Source organism: Rhipicephalus sanguineus, chromosome 4 (assembly GCF_013339695.2).
Source record: "Rhipicephalus sanguineus isolate Rsan-2018 chromosome 4, BIME_Rsan_1.4, whole genome shotgun sequence".
Lineage (NCBI taxonomy): Eukaryota > Metazoa > Arthropoda > Arachnida > Ixodida > Ixodidae > Rhipicephalus > Rhipicephalus sanguineus.
In genome coordinates, this window is record NC_051179.1 from 17,344,476 (window position 1) to 17,367,598 (window position 23,123).

General features: G+C 41.7%; 3 protein-coding genes across 11 annotated transcripts in view; 1 reads left to right on the forward strand and 2 right to left on the reverse strand.

The window, feature by feature from the left end:
- Positions 1 to 23,123, forward strand: part of LOC119389503 (leucine-zipper-like transcriptional regulator 1) — a 166,122-nt gene that overhangs the window by 137,764 nt on the left and 5,235 nt on the right. Inside the window, exons 1-15 of one of the 3 annotated variants that reach the window (XM_037656796.2) lie at positions 4,448 to 4,676; positions 7,098 to 7,254; positions 8,146 to 8,265; positions 8,352 to 8,431; positions 9,772 to 9,880; positions 10,560 to 10,698; positions 11,128 to 11,267; positions 12,118 to 12,264; positions 13,068 to 13,122; positions 14,740 to 14,943; positions 16,996 to 17,097; positions 18,017 to 18,158; positions 20,350 to 20,414; positions 21,375 to 21,491; positions 22,880 to 23,039. In XM_037656796.2, the coding sequence (XP_037512724.1) occupies positions 7,112 to 7,254; positions 8,146 to 8,265; positions 8,352 to 8,431; positions 9,772 to 9,880; positions 10,560 to 10,698; positions 11,128 to 11,267; positions 12,118 to 12,264; positions 13,068 to 13,122; positions 14,740 to 14,943; positions 16,996 to 17,097; positions 18,017 to 18,158; positions 20,350 to 20,414; positions 21,375 to 21,491; positions 22,880 to 23,039 (1,723 nt within the window). In that variant the 5' untranslated portion in view covers positions 4,448 to 4,676; positions 7,098 to 7,111. Of the gene's footprint in view, positions 1 to 4,447; positions 4,677 to 7,097; positions 7,255 to 8,145; positions 8,266 to 8,351; positions 8,432 to 9,771; positions 9,881 to 10,559; positions 10,699 to 11,127; positions 11,268 to 12,117; positions 12,265 to 13,067; positions 13,123 to 14,739; positions 14,944 to 16,995; positions 17,098 to 18,016; positions 18,159 to 20,349; positions 20,415 to 21,374; positions 21,492 to 22,879; positions 23,040 to 23,123 lie in introns of those variants that run through there. The other 2 variants (XM_049414450.1, XM_049414451.1) reach the window with 2 other exon arrangements.
- The window catches only part of LOC119389505 (sesquipedalian-1), a 147,862-nt gene that overhangs the window by 103,005 nt on the left and 21,734 nt on the right, over positions 1 to 23,123 (reverse strand). The gene's annotated exons all lie outside the window — the stretch shown is intronic.
- LOC119389507 (ubiquitin carboxyl-terminal hydrolase 32-like) overlaps positions 1 to 23,123 on the reverse strand; it is a 214,190-nt gene that overhangs the window by 41,055 nt on the left and 150,012 nt on the right. The gene's annotated exons all lie outside the window — the stretch shown is intronic.

Sequence of the window (23,123 nt, forward strand, 5' to 3'; positions counted from 1 at the left end):
ACCCCTTCACCTGCCTCATCATGCGGTAGTCCGACGTGAGGCCGTGCCTACAAAGGTCCGCGCCGTGTTCGATGCCTCATCCACGAATACGGTGAACCGTCTTTGGACGACATGCTCGACAAAGGCATCGATTGGGAAGAGCCTCTACCACCTGACGTCGAGGACTTGTGGAAGAAGACGGCATCGGAACATTCTCAGCTTTCTGGCCTTCGCATTCCACGTTGCCTCTCACTGGCATCTCAAGATCAGGGAGGCGTGACAGCAGATGACCACCCTGTAACGCAACTCTGCGTGGAACCCGAAGAAGCACGGGCGCTGACACGATCGCACCTCCCAACCAGCAAGCACGTCGAGGGGCTACCAGCAAGAACTTGCGACTGTTGGCATGGTTTCCACCATGCAGTACTCGCGAAGGCGTGTGAAACACAAGGAGCTTTTCCGACTGTGGAAACAAAGAAAGAAGGCTTGCGCCTCGAGCGCTCCCGATCGCTGCGAGCCATCGTCTTCGTCGCGACTGCGCGTTTGTGTCTTCGTCAATGTAAATGACGACAGCGTGTCAGCGCTGCAGTGGGAATTCGTCAGAGTGGTCGAGGCGTTTCCAGGCAGGGACGGCATCAACAGGTATTTCGAACACGCCCACCCAAACCACCGGCAAGTCCTGCGCACTGCTAGTCGGCTGTACCTCTCCGCAAGCAAACGACCACAGCGCGGCCCCGGGAGGATGTTGAATCTACCGCGGGAAAACGTTGGCGGGAAACGCCATGCCGCGCACAATACGCGCGAAGAAGCGGGCGTAAGGCGGGGCTGCTCGAGAGCACGCAAAAAAGAAGGAAGAAGTGTTCAACCAGGGCAACACGGGTGTCGGCCTCTTCTCTGTCGCTACAATAGTGCTGACAGCTAGGTGAGGTGATATAAATGCAGCTTTTTACAAAATGCACAGCAAGGCAGGACACAAGAAAAAAAGAAGATGAACAGGCAAACACTCGTCTGTCGACTTTCCATCTTTGTTTCCTGTCACTGCGCAGTTTTTAAGAAAATATTGTTGTTCTTTAAGTTTGCAACATCACAACAGCCTTGAAACATGGTAGCTTTGAGAACAACATAAATGGTCCATTCATGATCAGAATCCGAAGGCCTGAATGCGATGGAGGCTAAAATTTCAGGGGGACCACTGCCACCCCTGCTAAACCGCACCCTCGGCGTGACTACTGCTGATGCTTAGTGCCTGTGAATATGTCGCATGGTTCAAATAATGAATGAGACTTTCATCGATTTATTGATATACTACTTCTATGTTTGGGAAATTAATTTTTATTTCCTCTTTTAGAAATACTGCTAAACTTCTCATGATAGTCATTACAAGGAGGTGCAACACTTTGTATCGATTAGGTAGACATGTATAAAACATCTTACATCCATAACGTAGATATACATTCATAAAAATTATGTTACAACCAAACAACAAGGCACATTTGAACATCTATAACAATAACTAAAGTTTGGATTAATTATCACGATAAGTAGCATAAATGTACATCAAGTAAGCGCATAAATATATTAACATCATTAGGATTTACTATATGATTTGACAACCAATTATTTGCCTATATTCCATACCTAGTAGCACCAAAACAAATACAGTTCATTAAGGAGAAGTAAAATTATCAATCACCTGACAGTACAGCATAAAGCTACAACGGATAGTTGACAATTGTCCTTGTCATAAAAATCTTATCTTGATCACTTCAACGGAAAACTTCATAAACAAACAATAACAACAACAACAAAAAAACATTAGTTTAGGAGAACGAAAATTCATGTTGCAATAATTTATTAATTGGCTCTTGGATTATGAATTGTTGCAAGAGGATATGAGCCCTATAAATTCCACTGCATATAATTGCAAATATGCGCCATTTCATTGTACTCCAGATACATGATCAATTGTTGATTACAATACTCTTGCTTTCTCCCATGGAAGCCCATGATGGGCGAAAGAATGGCTGCACCTTACCTGTGGAGGGACAACTATGTCTGCAATATCCCAGATGCGCTTGTAGACAGACTTGTTCTCGAGGAATGGGTAAAATGCATCGTCAGAGACATTTTCTGTGGACAGAACGCCCTTGACTTTTGTTGTTGTAGCTGCAGTGAAGGTGCTGAACTGCTGGTATCCCTTTTGATAGACGATGACATACCTGTATTGCACACCATATGTGGGGCTAGTTAACCTATCTACTCTACCATCAGGTTAACTGAGTACATTTTAGAGGGGAAAGCCAATTCACAATAGTAAAAAAGAAGACAAATCTCATTTCGTACAAATATAGAAAATAATTGAGGCACAAATAGTAGAAATGCTAACAATTTACATAGAATAACATACTAAAGCAAATGGTGAATAGTAATATTAATAATAATGTGAATATTAGACGGTGAAGGCAACCAGCAAAATAATCTGTTACTAAACGAAACACAAAAGTGGTACTTAAGTAATCAGTGTTTTAATGACGTTTTTATATTTAATACAGTCGGTGATGCTTGTTAATGATGCAGGTAGGGAATTCCATTCTTTACAAGTTCTTGGAAAATATGATGGGGCATAAATTACTGTGTTGGAATGGGTGACAGATTTTTTTTGTTGGTGATTATGGTGAAGAGAATTGGAGGGTGCTGGTTGATTTAATCGGGAGTGAAATTTACAGCTATGATAAAAAATCTTACGGAACAGAAAAATGCACATGTGCTTTTGGTGGGCGGCTAGTGGGAGGAGATTTCAAGATGCTTTGGCTTGGGTTGACGCTAGCTAAATGTTGGTAGTTAGCCAAAATGAAATGAGTTGCGCAGCTTCCAACATGTGTATTTACGTGACCTGCCCTAAGTCCCATACAGATTATGCATATTCCATTTGTGGCGGTGGAGAAAGAAGTTTCTTCGAAGGTAACCCAGTGTTTTATTTGCTTTGGATGCTATATCTTTTGCATGTAATTTCCAGAACACATTGTTAGTTATATGGATGCCAGCTAAGGTACCAGCAAGATGTTACGTTTTCAAGAGACCGGCTATGAAGAAAGTAAATTGGACAAGTTGTATTCGAACGAGAAATCCTCACAGACTTACATTTTTTTATGTTTTGTTCCATACTGACCATAGCTTTTGTGGTCAGTAATGAATACACTGCACATTTCAGATCAGCACAATTATTTTAAAAATATGACGCTATATAATTACCCTATATAAAACAAAGATAAAATTGACCACATAGATGTACTTCTATCCGTGAGAAAAGGGACTGGGTGACAACAGTGGAAACAATTGGTGGTTCATCAGAGAGCCGGCAATTGTGGCCGTTCTCTTCATGATGTGTAAGACCAACAGCTAGACGCCCCAAAGATAATGACGAGCTAACTGTAGAAAACAATACCGCGCTTTATCTGCCCGTTCAAGTAAAGGACATTGGTTCGATGTACTCTGGGCAATGACAAGACAATCTCACGGGGCGTAAGGCGGTCGAGCGACATGAGCTTGAAGCTGTTCTGATGAAAACAATTCACCTCATAATTGTTCCTTCGCGCAATCATGTCGGAGCCCTCGACTTTACAAGCTTAGATTCACATCTTTATATTAGTTATGCCAAATATAGGCTACTGCTGGTCGCGCGAATTCTTAGATATCTTCAATGTTTGAGCACGTCCGAAAACAATTAATTCGACGAGAGCAAAGCGCGGTAACACATCATCAAGAGCAATTTCTTTTGTGAAGAATACTAACGAACGTAGTGCTTACCCGATTATGTATCCCAAGATGAAGAGCTGAATGAGCCTGTTGAGTACGCCAATCTTTTGTTCCCGATGTGGACGACTTTCAGAGTGTCATATTCGAAGAAATAATTGCCGTAGCCTTAACGCAGTTCATGCCCATCACGTGAGAAGACTTCGGCGAGCAGCAGCACTAGGAGCGGCCCGTTGCGATCGGCGCACTGTCGATGTGCCGAGGTGTAAGACGACGATACGTAGCGATACGACAGCACCGACGATGCACAACAGGATAAGTTGCCGACTGTTTCGAAAGCGCACGCACGCAGTCCACGCCTCCACGAAAGTTTACGTGCTTCACGCCTCCACCCCTCACCACCACTATGCCTCTATGCTTTCCCGCTTTCCACGTTGAACAAACGCCCACGTGACCATGCAGCGCTTGCTTTGGAAGGCATAGACAAATGAACCATCTGAAAGGACAAATTGGGCAGCAACTCAAGCAGCCCAGCAGGAGGGCTGCATTTGTGCAGCTGAAATGTTGGAGTCACGTTGCCCGTCACTTTATTTCTATGCTCTGTTCAGTCGTCTCTATCGCGTGAATTTGTATTACTCCTCTTTATTAAAGTGTTTACTGCTCAGCAACCTAGAATTAGACATGTTTGCAGCGACCCCACCTCCGCGCTCACTTCCTCCAGTTGGTTTTCCTGTCTGCTGCTTGCGACGGCTTTTGCGGCTTGTGTTTGTTTACATATCGTAGGTTGTTCAGAGTAAAGGCTCGCTAAACTGAAATGTTGTGATGTAACGACATAACTGCGAAGTTTTGTCACACAGGCCCATGCGCCTGTCATCGATGGCTTTTATCCACCGTCTTGCGCTCTTTGGCTGTGCGGGAGCGGCTTGAAAGACTTCACTGCTTTCGTACGTAGGCGATTGCTTTTATGGCACTTTCGCCACAGAACGTGATGTATGCTGATCTGAATTTCCCCGATGTGACATGGTTCGCTGTAAGCGTTTAATCGACCACAGTAGTGGACTACTGGCCGCATATTTTCAGTGCTTGCCTAATCGGTCTTCGTCAGGTGTGAAACGTTTTACGTGGGACGCACGGGGCACGGACTGCGAGAGCTCGGCATCAGCAATAGCTAACGCTGTGGAAGCGATTGCGACGTTAGTATAGTGTGGTCAATATCAAAATAAAGTGAGTAACAGGTCCGTGGCGAGTGCGTTGTCCCCGTCACCAGATTAGGAGTGAGCTACCTCCCAGTCTCTACTAATCCATTGTGGACAGCAATGATAGAGCTCCTGAGGTGCAGTTGTGCTCAAAGTCGATTCAACGAAAAAATAAATAATAATAAATTGCTAGATTCCATGTACGCTTAATGTGGGAATCTGTTGTACGCGGAGCCCTCATTTATGTTTACTGATCTGATGTTTTCAATTATCCTTATACCCTTCTATGTAGCTCAACAATTTTCATTTAACTGGTTGCAACCATCCCAGGGGATCGACCATGAATCGGATGGCTCATTGCTTTAACAAATTAACAGTAAAATATACAGAAAATAGGAAACAAAATAAAACCTAAAGTTGCTAAATTAAAACAAAAGAAAATATGTATGCTCTGGTGGGTTCGTTTCGCTGCTTTTTCTGATGACACATGCCCATTGCGGGGCATTAAGATTCAAGTGGTATTGAAAGGAGGGTTTATTTATTATTGAGACCAACAAAAATTTTGAAGAAGAAGAAGTGAATAAAACGCAACTTATTAGTAACTAATTTTGACAGTCTCCCTGAAACAACTAAAAGTTACTCCACGGTAAAGCAAACATCCCCGCTGCAGTCTCCAAGAAGCTCCTAAAGAAAGAATGTCTGAATATTCTAAGGTTTTAAACACATCTTCGTCTATTCAGGTCCCTATAGCCATGGCACGTACCTACTTATATACTGTGAGCCTAGTGAAAGACATTCTTACCAATCAACCAGAACAGCGAAAAACACTTACTTGTTATTAGTTTAATTATTTTATTTTGAGCTACCCAATTCTTGGCCAATCCCTCAGAGTGGGTATGAGCCCACAGCTTGAAGGATTTACATCCACGTATCCATTATGGTGAATTCCCACATACCAAATTGTGCATAGCGGCAGAAGTTGTGTATTCCGAATTGGCATATACCAACATATACTTCTGGCTTCTAGACTACACGTACTCAGTAGAATAGACTAAAGTGGGCTGAACCTGGAAATATTGCAATAGCAAACTCCACTTCACTCAGCAAGAGACGTACTTGATATAGCCTGAAACTCCTGGAAAGTATAGGGTTAGAAGGGTTTGCTTTAACGAATAAATAAATGAATCACTTATTGACAAAACGGGCTGTATGGCTTTGTTAAAATATTCATGCCCTTAAACTGTGGCGCAGAAACAGATAAGGGATCACGGAAGCAACAAGAACAGGTGCAGCCGTTATAGCTTCTGTCATACATTGTCTTTTGGTACTCTGCAGTTTCGGTAAATAACCATTAATCAACAAGCACAGCAGCATGCATTGTTGATGATGTATATATTTGTTGCACAGAGGATATTTAGGAAATGTTTGCTGCACATATAACTGCGTTATTTCCAGGGATAGCAACTAAGGTACAGTGGCGCTCAATATGACTTGCAACACGGGAGCGCGTGGCCTCATGAGTTCAAAGATTATGCATGGCTTCAACTTGTTTTCATTTCAGCAACTAAATGATATTTTCTTACTTGGAATCATCCCCGAGTGCAAGAAACAGCGTTTAGTTATGGAAATAAGGGCTAGTGGAAGCCATGGGCAGTCTTTGAACTCGTGAGGCCATGCGCTCCTATGTTGCAAGTCATACTGAGTGTGACTGTACATGAAGTGTGGTGAAGTATTAAGTACTGTCCCATGCTCAAGCCTGTGTCTGTGTGATCTACTGGGCAAAAAAAGCAGCAGGAGAGCCTATGGGGGAGGCAAAGAAAGCATTGCTTTGAAAAACTCACTTTGCTTAGTCCCAGTATGAGATTTTATTTGCCAGAAGCTGCCTAGTGGAACGAATGTTGTGCACATGAGCATTACCATGATGCACATTTTATTCCTTATCTTTCCATAACTGGGACATCTTGTTTTCTCTGCATGACCAGAACCTGCAGCTAATGCTACTGATTTAATGTTGGACACTGCATTATTCATAAAACCAGGGCGCATCATTGATTGATATCAAAATCCTAGGCTAACGTGTTGTTCTTATTGTCAGAAGTGTACGTGTTTGGTTATATACTGTTGACATTGTCCTCTTTTTCGGTACTGTTTCCATCACGCTTTTTGCAGGAGCAGTTTCTGACATGGCCATTGCGAGGCCTCCAGGGTTGGACTTTGATTACAACTGGCCAGAGAGTGCGGAATGCCTTACACTGGACTTTGGACCCTTTGAGACTGTGCACCGATGGCGTCAGATGCCACACTGTGATGAGTTTGTGGGAGCAAGGTCTCTACACATTTCAGTTATTTCTGTATATCTCATCCATGTCTGTATGTCTAATTCAGCCAGTAGAACAAGTCCATGCTGTTTTGCCATCAGAAATATAGCACTATAAAACTGTCCTTTTATAATGCTATGCTTGAAATGCTCAAATTACAGAGAAGTCACAGTTTAGCGGTGTAATTAAAACATTAACTTCAGTGTCCTTCACACATAAAATTTATTAACTGCCATGAGAGCTTTGTAGTGAAGAAGCAAATAACTGACAGTGTTGTAGTCCTAAGAGATAATTGATATGTATTGATGGCCTAAACATGAAAGCAGTGTGTCCAACACAAAGTGAGGTTTGGTTCTGCATTTATGGCTAACGAATCGTAATTTTTTGCTTTGTTTAGAGTTCCAGTTTCTCTAAACTGAAGGTGATAAATCTTTTATTTGTAAGTCACAGTACATTAGATATAAGTGCTATATTGTTGCTGTAGGGTCTGTATGATAAAACAGAGATATGGGTTGTTGTGAGATCTTCGGCCACTGTGTGTATAGTTTATTGCTTTCACTGCTGATAGCTTTCTGTCAAACTGGTCAAGGAGTAACTTTAATGTCCACTTTCGTGCCTTTGGGTTTGGTTATCCTTTACCATGTAGAGTGGTAGTGTTAATTGATGATTAACAGCAATCACACCTATGTTGGTGAATACCAGCTTATTGTACCATCTGCTGTTTTATAGTGGTTCTAAGCTTGTCTTCATGTTAACATGAAATGCAAAAGTTCATCCATGGCCAGGGACATCAGTTGCAAGCAGTAACTGGCTATTATGACAGAGTAAGAAACCTACTATATGTATGCTTATGTGCTCTGTTGCGGAGTGATTTAATTTCCAAAATAAAAACATTGTAGGAGGAGCAAACACACTGTCGTAGCATACAAAGACGCAATCTATGTCTTCGGTGGTGACAATGGGAAGCAGATGCTGAATGACCTGCTACGTTTTGACGTTCGGGACAAGTCGTGGGGAAGGCAAGTACTGGAGCATTTTTTGTGCACCTGTCTGTTACCTGCATGGTGGAATCTTCGTAACGCTTGTTTTCGCTGCCTTACTTCAGGGCATTCACGACTGGGAATCCACCAGCTCCACGTTACCACCATTCTGCTGTAGTTCACGAGAAGAGCATGTTTGTTTTTGGTGAGTTTGTGTTTCCTTCCTACAGTTTTAGAATTGGGGTGGGACTTTATTTATAACCTTCTGTTAACTTCAGCATGCACGATAATGTTAGGTCCGAAATTTCTGCTACTCATTCGTTCATATCAAAAGCAATGTGCCTCATGTATACTACGTATACTACCACGAGAAACCTCCCAAGTTCGTATGCTTGGCCAAGGTTGTCTTAATTGTCACTGCATACTAAAGTGGTACCGTAAATGAACATTGTTGGAGGACATTTTGGTCGTGATACCATGTTGTAAAATGTAACACATCACCCTGGTAGCTTAGCTGCTATGGCATTTCATTGCTAAGCTAAGCAAGCGGTAGCGAGTTTGATTACTAGCCAATGTAGCTGCATTTCGATGGGTTCGAAATGCAAGAACACATATGTACTCACAACCCCAGGGGGTCGAAATTAATCTGGAGTCTTCCACTACAGCATGCGTCATAATCATATCATTGTTTTGGCAGGTAAGATCTCAGAATTTAAGTAAGTAATTAAAATGTAACCATTTTTATTGTGTATTGCAACATTTATTGAATCAATATTGATCTGGTTGCTTGCACACTGAGTGGCAAGTTTTGGTACATTAGAAGCATGTTAGTAAATTGCCAGCGCATGCTTTTTCTGTAGTGTTGATAGGCTGCTCAAGTCATGGAAGCTGGACTGGGAAGTTTTCTTTTTTTTTTTCTTTTTTGTCTTGTCTTGCTCTTTCACTGTTATGCATGTATGAGCACAATGACAAGTATTTACTCCATGGTGAAGAGCCTGCTCTTATTGTAACAATGTAGGGTTCTGTGAAACTTCACGTCTTGGACACTTTTTTTGTATACATACTAGTAGGTGCATGTATTTTCATACGTTAACTGCATTTAAAGCAAAATGGTAACATTTGGGTGAGTTGGCTTTGCATAATGCTTTAAAAAAATTATTACAATGCAGAAAGAGAGAAGGATCAATTGAATAAGATAAGTAAGGAAACAGGAGAAAAGGTTGCAACTGGTCATTTCGTGAGGCCTGTGAGAGCTTGTATATACTCATTGCTACTAACACACAACTCAATGTACAATGAGCTCTTAACTAATTCTTGAAAATGTTATTTAGTTAAAGCAGTTTCTTAAGCAACTAACTCAGCAAAATGGGCATGCTATGTTGGGAAAAAGATGTGTCCAAAGTAGCTACATGATTGAAAGTATAAATAGCAAATTATGTCTGTGCTGACTTACATTTGAAACGAAAGAAAATGTAGATCGATATCCTGCACAAAAAGCTCTTGCGTAGTGGTTTATACAGTGGTCATTCCTTCCTCACTTCTCAGGGGGCTATACTGGGGACATCCACTCTAATTCAAACCTGGCCAACAAGAATGACCTGTTTGAGTACAATTTTACAACTGGTCAATGGACTGAATGGAAGTTTGAGGGCCGGTATGTACCTCTCTGCTTTTTTATTTAAATCACAAGTACTGCTGGAAATATCAACTTCAATTACAGTATTGGGCAGATGGCTTTTTCATTTCGTTCCATACTTGTTTGAAACTTTACTACTGCACTTTTTAGACACAATGTACTGGAGCTTAATGAAAGTAGTTCTGTTGAGAGCAAAGTCTGTGAATAAGCAACAAAGTGGGATAAATTAATGCTGTAAACCAGTGTGAAACATGCATGTAGGTTTAATATACTACTATATGTTTAATCTCTACTTCAATGAAATGTGTTGCATTTAAAAGAAAATGTTACAGTGGCCAAGTTCTTTATAAGGCCTTTAATTTGTGTAAACACTGTTGAATATTAATAAAAAGAAACAATTGAAATGCTAAGCCAGAGCTCAATAAATGCAAACAGAGGATAGATATCAGATGTTTTTAAGTACGTATATCAGACACTAATATCTTCTGAAAGCACTAGCTGGTACTTAAGCATGTTTTAAATGTAAGAAATGTAATTTAAACTGGTTAAGAGGTTGTTGCTTAATGAGAATGCTTTTTCATTTGATGTATGGCTGAATAAAAAAAATATAATAATCCTGCTGTAGAACATAGATGCCATTATTTTTTTTTTCTTAACTGTTTAAGCTAGCTTGGCAAATATGTTCTTTTTCTCAAAGCATGCCAGTGCCTCGATCAGCCCATGGAGCAGCAGTGTATGATAATCGCCTCTGGATCTTTGCTGGCTATGATGGCAATGCACGGCTAAATGACATGTGGTGCGTCTCCTTGCTAGGTGACTCCAGGACCTGGGAAGAAGTGAGTCTGTAAAAAAAAAAAAACTATTTGTCGCGAAGCATGCGTACAACACAATTTTGTCACAATGTGTAAATTAAGGTAGTTGAAAGTCAACACTTTGTGTGTCCAGTTTTATTCATGCCCAGTCATGTTTTGTACTGTGTCATGAAAGCATCCTATTTAGGCCAAAATTGCGGGCAATCCATTTTGCATGCTATTTTTGTTTTATGTACAGTACAAGTACAGATGCCAGGTGTTAATTAAGGTTGGCCTTCTCTTTCTTCATGACTGCAGAATATTTTACCACCAAACAAGTGCAGCAAGAGTTTTATATTATTCATAAAAACTGCAGAGGTTGATTTAGCACTTCCCCTCAGTTGTGTTACTAGCAAAACAGCGTATTTAGAATGTATTGCATACAAAGGCCAACTCATTCTTGGATGTCTGTAGGTACCACAACGAGGTGACTGTCCACCAACATGCTGCAACTTCCCCGTTGCTGTGGCTCGTGACAGCATGTTTGTCTTCTCTGGCCAGAGCGGTGCAAAGATCACCAACAGCCTTTTCCAGTTCCACTTCAAGGACAAGTAGTGAGTGGAAGAAGCATTGATTGCACACCAAGTAACCTTTTAACTTGGGAAGAGTATTACAGCATATCAGATTATGTGAGAGAAAAGTTCCAGTTAACAGAGTGCGTCACGAAGACCTGTTCATGCTCTTTCACTCTGTGTGCAAGTGGCTATGGCATCTCTGAGCTGCAATGAATCACACTGCTGCCAAGTTGTCTAAGTTGTGAATGTGGGCAATGTAATTTGGCAGCATGCTCATTTGTGTGCTGTGTCAACACTTCACTTCGTCATGTGAATCCAGCTTAACTTCCTGAAACCCCAAAACAGTCCAGGGGCATTACTGCTTTTCAGGTCGGTTATCATTGCCAGTCAGTATGTTATGAACGCGGAAAGCCTATTTCTTGTTTATGTATTAAGAATAGATGCTCAAAGCAGCATGTTTATGTACAGGGATAAATTGACCATCTCGTCATGTTCTTTGTCGTAAAAACTGTTTTCGTCTCCTAAACACAAATTAAGATGTAACTTCCATGGTACACTAAACACACTTTGTCGGGCTTTTTCATTGTCTGTGATGATAGGGACATAGAAAGAGCTAGTAGTGATCTTCTCAAAATATGACGGCGACAATGTGCTTAAACAACTTCACATGTATATGACTTCACATTTGGGATGGAAATCTTATGCAGTTGTCTGAAAGTTAATTCTGAAAAGGATTGAAGGCAATGTGCGATATAACGTGCAAGTTGTCTCACGAAATGGGCTCACACATTATTCAGCTTTCATGATTCTCTCTGTTCATTAGATGGCACTGAAAGGCAGACGGTTGGCTTTGCATTTGCAAGATGAAGTGTAACATTCTTTGTCGCAGCTGGAGCAGGATCTCTACTGAACACATCCTCCGCGGTGCACCTGCACCACCCACACGACGTTACGGACATACCATGGTTGCCTTCGACCGACACCTGTATGTTTTCGGAGGAACTGCAGACAGCACTCTACCAAATGACCTGCACTGGTGAGTCCACTTGGTCTCAGTACAGGGCAATCTTGTGCAACAGCAACCTTGACATCAGTGACATTACAGCTTGATAAATTGATAATGAAACTCGACTTTGTTGATACAGTGTTTCATCATTTGTGGTCGCAGAATGTTTGCTGGTCACAGTGAAGTGTTCATCTGCATTGAGCATGTTATTGGGGCACTGAAGAATTACAAAAAGCAGCCAGGAGCTCTCTGTTCTCCTATGACCCTGAATCGTCAGTACTTTTGAGCAAGTGATAAATGGAAAGGTTCTTTTTTTTTAAATAATATACAGTATATGATTTCAGCTGTTTTTAATTTCCTTGTGATTTTCAATGGAGGCGGAAATGCTTGAGGCCCATGTACCTAGATTTAGGTGCATGTTAACGAACCCCAGGTGGTCGAAATATTGGAACCCTTCACTAAGGCGTCTGTCATAATCATATCATGGTTTAAGGATGTTAAACCCCAACAGTTATTATTATTAAATTTGCTTGTGTTCCATAGTCGCCTCTTGAAAACAAAAATTGTTTTCATCCAAAATCTCGGAGGCTCTTTGTGAATCAATCATTGTTTGCCAAGCTGTTGCAGGTGTACTGCATATTTAGTGGACACTGGGCCAAGTCTTTTTGCCACTTGTAATGCGAGTTTTGAAAGGCTCATAATAAAGTTACAAGGCTGTTCAGTGCTGCATTAGGCTTCTTTCGTGGTAGTTTCATACATGCTTTTAGTAGCATGTCAGAGTACTTTAGCTCAGGCTGAATTTTAATAAATTCTCTTGTTTGCTCGTCTTGCAGCTTTGACCTGGATTCTCAGACATGGTCCATTATTCAACCATCCCCAGATAGTGAGGTAATGTCTCTATTAATTTGACACTTCATTGAACTTGAATCTCACCTTTCTTGTTTCTTTTCTGAATTGACAAAGGGAAGGGGTTGAAGGTAGAGCTGTGCGAATAGCAAAATTTTGGGTGCGAAGTGAATTCGAATATTGAAGTGTGAGTGCGAATCGAATCGAATATTTTTCGAATATTTCTAGAATATTTCTAGAATATTTTTCGAATACTTCAAAGCGAAATCCCAGAAAAAAAAAGTTAGAGAGGATTCCTAAGCATATGCTTATGAGATAGCAACATGAAAGCTTTTCTTTTCGCTAGGTTGATGAAGCACTGGCGGGGTGGTGTTTCATAGTTGTCTTATCAAGAATGAGGCAATATAGAGGCAGAATTCTATTTATGTACATCATTTGGTGCAACCAAAGTGTTGCCAACAACACTTTACACATGATAGGCAAAGATGCCATTTCCTCAGCCTCTCCTCCTCTTTCAACTTCTGTGGAAGCCCAACTGATGTGGTGGACAAGGGTGTGCTCCCTTCAAGTCCGGAGTTCCAAATCTGACTCGTAGACGTCGATATATGAGAACATCTGAAATTTTGGTTGCTAAAAAGCTTCGGCTTCCGATTTTTCGGACTTCCTGCCCGAATTGAGGTTCAAAAACAGCATAAATTGAGCCCCCACCTCTGCCACATCTTTCATCTCCATGTTGGAACCAGCGTTTTCCTGAGTTAGTACATTTGCGACCGCAGCGCAGCTTGAAAGGCACCTTTGCCGCAATACGTGGGTGTGATGAGGTGAAGCATACTAAAAATCTAGGCACAACTTCCAATCAGATGTTGACTGTCTCTTGGCAAAGTTCGACCGTGACGGAGCTTGAAAGGCAGCTTTGCCGCATCACCGGGGTGGGATGAGGTGAAGCATATTGAAAATCTGAAGGGGTCACTTTCAGTCGGACATTCACTGTACTTGTTTTTGGGAAGTTCGAATAGTTCGAATAGTAAAATTCCAGTGCGAATCGAATCGAATAGCAAACACTATTCGAAAAATATTCGAAATTTCGAATATTCGCACACCCCTAGTTGAAGGAAAAGGTTATTTCGTCATAGAGTAAGTAAATAAATACTGTAGGTGACCACAAGGCTTGGGGTGGTTGGGACGGCAAGAACACAATAGGCAGAAACATCTTCGTCCTGCTATTAAACACCCCTACCACCACAACCGCACACACATGCAAACTTGTAGATATGTGCTACGGTTACCAAGAATGTCGTGGATATTATTTCCAAAAAAATGCATTTATCTGCAGCCATCGCTAAGCAGCCACAGTGTTTTGCTGCTCAGGTCACGGTATCGATACACAATCGTCACGGTGCCGCTTCAATTGGGACGGAGTGTAAAGGCAGTGGTGTACCAAGGTTTTGGTGCATGTCTATGTGATCAGAGATAATCTGATGACCTACGCAAGAGATTCTCCAGGCTTGGCATTGCTTTATGAATTTGCTCATTGGAAAGGAGGAAGAAGGCATAATGTGTTTCCGAGTAAAATTCCAAACAACTGACGTTCTAGAATTCCTGTAGAATAAAGCAAACGATAATGTCGTATATACCATGCCATGTGTTCTTCGTCAACAGGTTCCATCGGGGCGTCTCTTCCATGCGGCTGCTGTGGTTGGGGAGGCCCAGTACATATTTGGTGGCACTGTTGACAACAATGTGCGAAGCCGTGAGATGTTCCGCTTCCAGTTCTCCTGTTACCCTAAATGTACACTTCATGACGACTTTGGCCGCCTACTCGAGACACAGCAGTTCTGCGACGTGCAGTTTCTCGTCGGTCTAGTGAGTCACTGTAGAACATTTTTGCACGGGTCTTGAATGTTTAAAATTTTCAGATTGTTGCTCTATATAAAAATACTGGTGTCGAGAAACCTAAAACAAGTATTGTGGTGCCTGGGAATGCATCGAATATATTTTGATTACCGCTACCTTAAAAAAAACACTTTCGGTTTCGATATTGAGGAAACAGCTTCTCACTGATGTGTCATAGCAGTGTGAAATCACGGGCAGATAGCAACCTGCAACGTACTAGCGGCAAATCCGTCATCTGCTCGTGGTGCACGTAAACAACAATGAGCGAATCGTCATCCAGTGACCCCGACAGTGATTTCTGTGATTTAGGCTGCATGCAGGAAGCAGAGCTCACAAACTCAGAGGAACTGTATTGACTCGGGATAATGTCCATTGCAGTGGGGCTGGCTTGCGGATGCTCAGCTATGAAAACTTTAAAAATCAAAGTAAGATATTTTATACATGTTGTCTAACTCCGTTCTGTGGAAGGTGTAGGCACTGCATACCAAGGAAATGCAAAATGTCCCTTTTGCAATGTCTCAATATCGTGTCAGTACTCCTTTAATGAGAGAAGACATTTGCTTGTTCACTAGGGGAGGGCCGAGACAGGTCTTATTCTATAGATGAGGGCATAGACGGCTCTAGCAGCATGTGCTGTTGGTATGTCTGATTGGTTTATACTTAAGAAAGTTACAAACAGTTTTGTTTGTGCAATTAGGTACATTCACCCTTCAAGTTTCTAAAATAACAACAAAGCATGTGATGCGGCTAGCATGTAATTGCAAGAATGCTGAGGCCGCTTCACCTGGTGAATGCATTAATCTGCAAGTAAGCAGCTTTTCTTCACTGTGATAAGGTCCTCAGCATGATGAGGAAGACGCTACACATTTTACGGAACTGGCTGGAAAAGTCATTTGCTGTGTTTGGCAACGGTACGCACAACCTTCATGTGTGATGGGATAGAGGGAGCATGTCGAATTACAAATAATCTGTAATCCTAAAAATATGTCTAAGTCTTCTCCAAATGTCAAGTCTTCATATCCCTCTTAAAAATTTATGTTTAAGAAATGAAGGAGTGCCTGCTGACAGGATTACACTTATAAGTGCTTTTGGATTTCAGCACTGTAGGCATGACAACAGTTGGTGTTGAGCGTCAACTGCTGCAGTGTGCCAAGTACTCAATTCAAAGTTTGTGCTCAGCGCTCTGCTTGTATCGTTATGTTTAAATGCCTGTTTCAGTAGACCGGTGGCTGTGGCATTGTACTGACGAGCTCGAGGTTACAGCTTCGATCCCAACTGTATTTCACCGAGGGCCCTCCTAAATTTAAAACTTACATTTAGCTATACATTACAAAAAAAAAGGCCTTCGTGGTCAACATAAATTTGGAGCCCCCACTAAAGCATGCTTCATGATTAGCAAGGTGTGGGAGTGGGCTAGTTGGTATTTCATAATGCTAAAACTTTAGCGTAAAAAGTGTACAGCGGACAAAGAAACGACGAGGACAAGCGCTAACTTCCAACTATCGTTTATTGAAGCAACGCACACACATATACCTGTCACATGTGATTACAACGATATTGGTCAACGCACCAGGGGAAAACCTAAACAAAAAGCAGCAAAACTATGCAGGACCAACATGTGTGGGTGAATTTAAGTAATCTAGTGATTTTTTGAGGCGGCAGTGTTTGCTAATGGAAGCTGCATCAGCAAGCCATCAATCGCACTAACAAAAAAGGAACTAGATTACTTAAATTCACCCGCACGTGTTGGCCCTGTGTAGTTTTGCTGCTTTTTCTTTAGGTTTTCCCCTTGTGCGTTGACTGATATCGTTGTAATCACATGTGACAGGTATATATGTGTGTGTTGCTTCAATAAACGATAGTCGGAAGTTAGCGCTTGTCCTCATCGTTTTTTTGTCCGCTGTACACTCTTTGCGCTAAAGTTTTAGCTTCATGATTAGATTGTGACTTGGCATGTACAGTAGCTGAAATTAATTTCAAATTATTTTAATTGTGTCTAACTGTGAAAGTGTGTGTGTGCAGGAAGAAGTGTCCATTCTGGCACATGTGGCTTTTGTGGCGGCCCGATCAACTTGGCTTCGTGACAAAATCCGCAGGGCACGAGAGGCATTGGTGATAGCTGAGGTGTGTGCTGTCCCCCGTCATTGTGAAAAAAGCTGATGCATGAAGTGTGAGAGCTACTTTTCCAACAGTACGCCAGAACAGTTTTGCTTCTCTCCTTGAGCCATGTCTTGGTGTCAAGCTAAACTGCACGAGCTTACAATTTGAAGTTTGTTCTATTAATTCTCTATGCGTATGAGCATTTAGCTATTAAGACGGTGCAGAGTCCCGCATTTGTTTAATGCTTGATGGTTCAACAGCTTGTAACACTATTGCTTTTATAATACTGTTTACCAGGCATTTTACATACTCATCTCAAGTGTCGACTTGCCTTGTCAAGCCGAGTGCCACTGTTTATAGTCCAGCGTTGTTATAACAATGCCAAGCTGATTTACTTGATGAAACACTTCATTCCTCTACCCCACCATCATCTTGCTCCTACTCTCTTTTATTCTCAGACAAGAACAACTGCTGCAACTGCTCCTAGCAACGGCAGTAGTCATTATCAAATACTAGTACATTTTTAAGAAGTGTCTGCCCTTTAAAGAAATGTTTCAACGGCTTTATAGTCTAAATTATGAACGCAAAACAATTGTTACGTGAGAGTCTTACTAAAGTGACACTTAGTTAAACACCAGTACTGGCATGAAATATCTTATTTCATGCAGTTTCTTCCACATTCACCCATTAAATATATCCTTGAGGGTCTGCCCTGACTTCCTCTAACAGGAGCTCTTTTCTGCGAGAAAGAAAAGGGCGCTGGCTTTTATGCACTGTTTCATTTAAATCAGGTTCCATAGGGATAAGGTGCAACGAGTATGAGCGTCAGCACCTGGCACAATTTGAGAATAAGCTATGCCATTTCACCCACTGTGAAACACTTCATTGCCTTTGATACCCAATACTTGTGTGACTTCTAATGCACGCATGTGTCCGTTTGCAGGCTGAGGCTACTTTTGATGGTGGGGGAAGCGTGTACCCAACAGCAGCCACGCTTCAGGTGCGGCTCCCGGACGCTGTGCCGGAGGCATTCGAACTTGTGCTTACTTACATCTACACCGATCGCATTGATCCCACCAAGAAAAGTGAGTAAGCTTTCTATGAGTTGCAAAATTGTTGATGCACTTTCCCTTTCATGTCAGAAGCTTCTGTTCTGTCAGTTGTTACCTCATTTGGCCCAAATCTGATAATAAGATTTGGGCTCATTGACAAGGAGCCTGTAGTGCTTCTACAGCGTGGGAGAGGAGTGTAAAGATTTTACTAGGGGTGTGCGAATATTCGAAATTTCGAATATTTTTCGAATAGTGTGTGCTATTCGATTCGATTCGCACTGGAATTTTACTATTCAAACTATTCAAACTTCCCAAAAACAAATAAAGTCAACGTTCGATTGAAAGTGACCCCCTTCAGATTTTTAATATGCTTCACCTTATTACACTCTAGTATTGCGGCAAAGCTATCTTTCAAGCTCCGTTACGGTCGAACTTTGCCAAGAGACAGTCAACGTCCGATTAGAAGTGGTCCCTAGATTTTCAATATGCTTCACCTCATCACACCCCGGTATTGCGGCAAAGCTGCCTTTCAATCTCCGTTACGGTCAAACTTTACCAAGACATAGTCAACGTCCGATTGGGAGTGGTCCCTAGATTTTCAATGTGCTTCACCTCTTTACACCCCGGTATTGCGTCAAAGCTTTCTTTCAAGCTCCGTTACGGTCGAACTTTGCCAAGACACAGTCAACGTCCGATTGGAGGTGGGGTCTAGATTTTCAATATGCTTCACCTAATCACACCCCCACATTGCGGCAAAGCTGCCTTTCAAGTTCCGCTATGGTCGCAAATGTGTTAACTCAAGAAAACGCTGGTTCCAACATGGAGATGAAAGATGTGGCACAGTTGGGGGCTCAATTAATGCTGATTTGGGCATGAAATTTGGGCAGGAAGTCTGAAAAATCGGACGCCGAAGCTTTTTAGCATCCAAAATTTCAGATGTTCTTATATATCAACGTCTACGAGGCAGATTTGGAACTCCGGACTTGAAGGGAACGCACCCTTGTCCGCCACGCCACATCAGTTGGGCTTCCACAGAAGTTGAAAGAGGAGGAGAGGCTGAGGAAATGGCATCTTTGCCTATCACGTGTAAAGTGTTGTTGGCAACACTTTGGTTGCACCAAATCATGTACATAAATAGAATTTGGCCTCTACATTGCCTCATTCTTGATAAGACAACTATGTAACACCACCCCGCCAGTGCTTCATCAACCTAGCGAAAAACACTTTCATGTTGCTACCTCATAAAAATATGCATAGGAATCCTTTCTAACTTTTTTTTCTACAATTTTGCTTCGAAGTATTCGAAAAATATTCTACAAATATTCGAGAAATATTCGAAAAATATTCGATTCGATTCGCACTCACACTTCAATATTCGAATTCGCTTCGCACCCAAAATATTGCTATTCGCACAGCTCTAGATTTTACCTAATTGTGTAATCTAAAACTGATAAGGAGGACATCACTGTACCTTTATGCTGTACAAGCAACCATAATTCAGTGATATAACAGCAGAGAGAAGTGAGAATTCTAGCTCTGCACTATTGTTGTCAGAAGCTTAATGTATTAAACTCTTAATAAGACCATTCTCAGTAACATGGGAATATTACAGGAGAAGACCGGGAACATGCACCTAGCACACCATTTTTACAGTTACCAATGAATACTTCCTCTGAGTGTGCCATTTCAAAAATCTGCCATTAGAGAAGCTTTATATTTTTTAAGCAGTGTGGATATGTGCTAATATTCTAGTGGAGATTAGGTATGTATAATAAATACTACTGTTAGTTGTCTGACAAATGCTTTTATGTTAAAAAGTATTGTTCTAGCAGCTACTGTAAATAAATGAATATGTTATTAGCAAAGTGAGTCAGTTGCACAGAGGGCTTGATTTGCCAAAAGGCTGTTTTCACTGCGTTTCAGTTTAGCATCAATTGCTAGCACCAGTTGTCTCTATGTGTTATTTTTTAGTGTATAATAACTGTTCTAGATGCTGAAGTAGCACTGGCCACAGTTTCAGATAGACCCGACATTTCGTGGCCCATTTGATTCCATGCTCAACCTCTGAGGAAGGGACTGAACGGGTCTCTAAACGTCCAGTCTTTCTGGAACTGTGGTTGGTGTCAGTTTAGCATCTAGAATTCTTTCACCCAGCCAGACAAATCTCTGACAAAGACGTTTACATTTGAGAATAATATGTTCCGTCTCATGTCATTGATTCCAGGCCGGGACCCCATGAGTGACCGCATTGTTCTTCTTATGATGGATGTCTACAGGCTGGCTGTTCAGGTAAGTTTTGATCTGTATAAATTGTGTTAAGAGGGCTTATTATTTTGTAGTAAAAAGCTTCTTGTGAATGTATAAGCAAAGACTGCTGTACAGACATTGTACTGTAGTTGTACTTGTGTAATAAATTCCCCAACTTCCCATACTCGTGCGACAATGAAAAGAATGTTGGAGATGCACCACTTAACTCAGCCAAACTGGATGATGCTGAATGTGTTCTTGCCACATGTGTTGTGGTAGGACAATACCCCATTAGCCAGTAAGTGATTAATGCCATTTGCTTGTGTAGCTTTCCATCTAGCAGTAGCTGACATGCTAACTATGCTGACTGTCATAGTAAGAATTACTATTTGATGCCTATAAGAGGAAGAAATGAAGCATTTATTTCTGTGATAACCTATAAATAATTAGCCGCATTGTTTTGCTGTGTGATGGCTTATATAATGATTTATGAACCCATGTTTAATGAAATTTCGTGCCTGGCTGCCTCTCAATGTCCAGTAACCGTCTGTCAATTAGGAATAAAAATGAGACAATAATTTTTGACATGCAAATTTTTCTACATTAAGACTTGTTGGCTACTGAGATGAGAAGGAACTGAAATATCTTCACTGTACCAAATGATTTTCTGAATGAATGTTTATTGCATTGGAATTTACTGAACTGAACTGTCACAAAATGGCTTAGATAAGAAGTGCCACAAGATCACTTCCTAGAGAGGCCGGCTTCAGAGAAGCTTGTTGTGATATGTTGATTGTAATGAGGTGATTGCTGTCAGATGTGATTGTAAGAAAGGTGTGTGCAGTTATTTTAAGGGAATCATTGCAAAAACTTTGGACGTCATGATAACCTGAATAACTTATAAATTACTTTGAGAAAAGCAGTGACCTCATAGTGTCTGGCTTTGCGAACAGTGGGAGTGCATGCCTGCATTCACATGAATCATGCTTGTCGCATTGACAGTTCCACATGAGGCGCTTGGAGCACCTGTGTGTCCAGTACCTTGAGGCAGCCATCAACCATCGTAATGTCCTTGTTGCCCTTCAAAATGCCTCTGACTTGCGTCTGGACTTTATCAAGGTGGGTCTACTAGGGACCAGCAAATACAGTTTGAAAAAGATTTACCTTCCGTCATGAAATGCTTGTGCATTTCAGTGACTACCCTGGGGCTTCTGAGTACTGTATTTTCTCGCATATAACTCGCACCAAAAAACGGAAAACTGTGCCTTAAAAGTTGGGGTGCGGGTTATATGCGGGGGTTATATGCGTGTTTTTTTTTTTTTTTTTTTGTAGAGTTAGGGGTGCAGGTTAGATGCAGGGGTGGGTTATATGTGAGAAAATATGGTGTGTTTTCCTATGCAGCCTCGATTGAGCCTGCAGTGGATAGTTGAGGTGTGAAGAATGGTGTGAAGGAGCTGACATGGCATGCACCATATCTGCTGCAGTACTGTAAGTGTGTCCAGTGCTGTGCCAATCTTTTCCAGTGTGTGGCCAATCTGGTGCAATATTGGGCCTCCATTGGGCATTCTTCCAGGGCTGCTAGGGATGTTGGTGCAGTTGAGGCATCTAGGCGCTGAACACTCAGGCACCTTGTCACGAACTTTCGTAAAAAATGAATCATTTGAAGGCTGAATATGAGGCAAATGAGAACTGAAACTAAAGGGGTTATGGCTATCCAAACAAGACAAAATGGTTTGAAGCAGGCCGTAACTAAGGGGGGTTGAGGGGTTCTGACACCTCCCGAATGCTTTAACTTTTCGGGTGACACTAAAATACTTGCACACCTTCACAGCGACCACCAGTTGCCAAAGTTAGGCGTTCTACACACAAACACCCCCAGAAAAAAATTCCTAGGTACGGCCCTGGTCTGAAGTGATAAGAAGTCATGTAGTTACAGTTCCACACCCAGGTTTTCTCATCAAAGGATGTGGCTGTATCATTGACAAACAAAAGAAACTGGGTGTGGAACTTCTTCCTGTCTTATATATGACATAGTTGTATATTTATAATTGCCTCCAGGGAGGGATGCTGCCAGAGAAGAAGCTGACTCACTACACCACACACAGTATTGTTCTCTGCCCTGTGCCTCCTTGCAGAATTTTATTGTGGAACCAGACAAACATAGTGTATTTGTACGTTAACTTTGAGCAGTCATTATTCCTTGAACTTTTATTCTGTTTTGAAGTGTGAAACTAACAGGGCGTAAATTTTGACGATCGCGTTGTCTTTATTTAACAGTAACCAAGTGTCCATTGTAAGTGAAGCGGCTGTCTGTAAGTCGGCTTGAATGATTTTTGTTATATTGAGGAGAGAGGTTGTCCCGTGCAACACAATTTCCTTTCTCTGTCTGTTTCTTTTCTTTTCTTTCTTTTAACTTTTCATGCCACATCTCTTCATTGATTTCATTAGTGCCCCCTCGCTCTCATTTGGGGCAGCTTGGTGGGCTGCATGTGATTTTCTGAATGCAGGAGTTCTGCCTGAAGTTTATTGTAAAGGAGAGCACCTACAACCAGATTGTGATGAGCAAGGAGTTTGAGACGATTGCCCAGCCGCTCATGGTGGAGATAATACGACGCCGACAGATGCCTGCTGTGCGCTCACTGCTTGAGCCAATGTTCGACTATGCTGGTAAGCAGCATTGGCTGTTATGCTTTCTAGGTGTGCTGGAGTAACTGGCACTGATAACTTACTACTGGCTTGTTGCTTCTTACT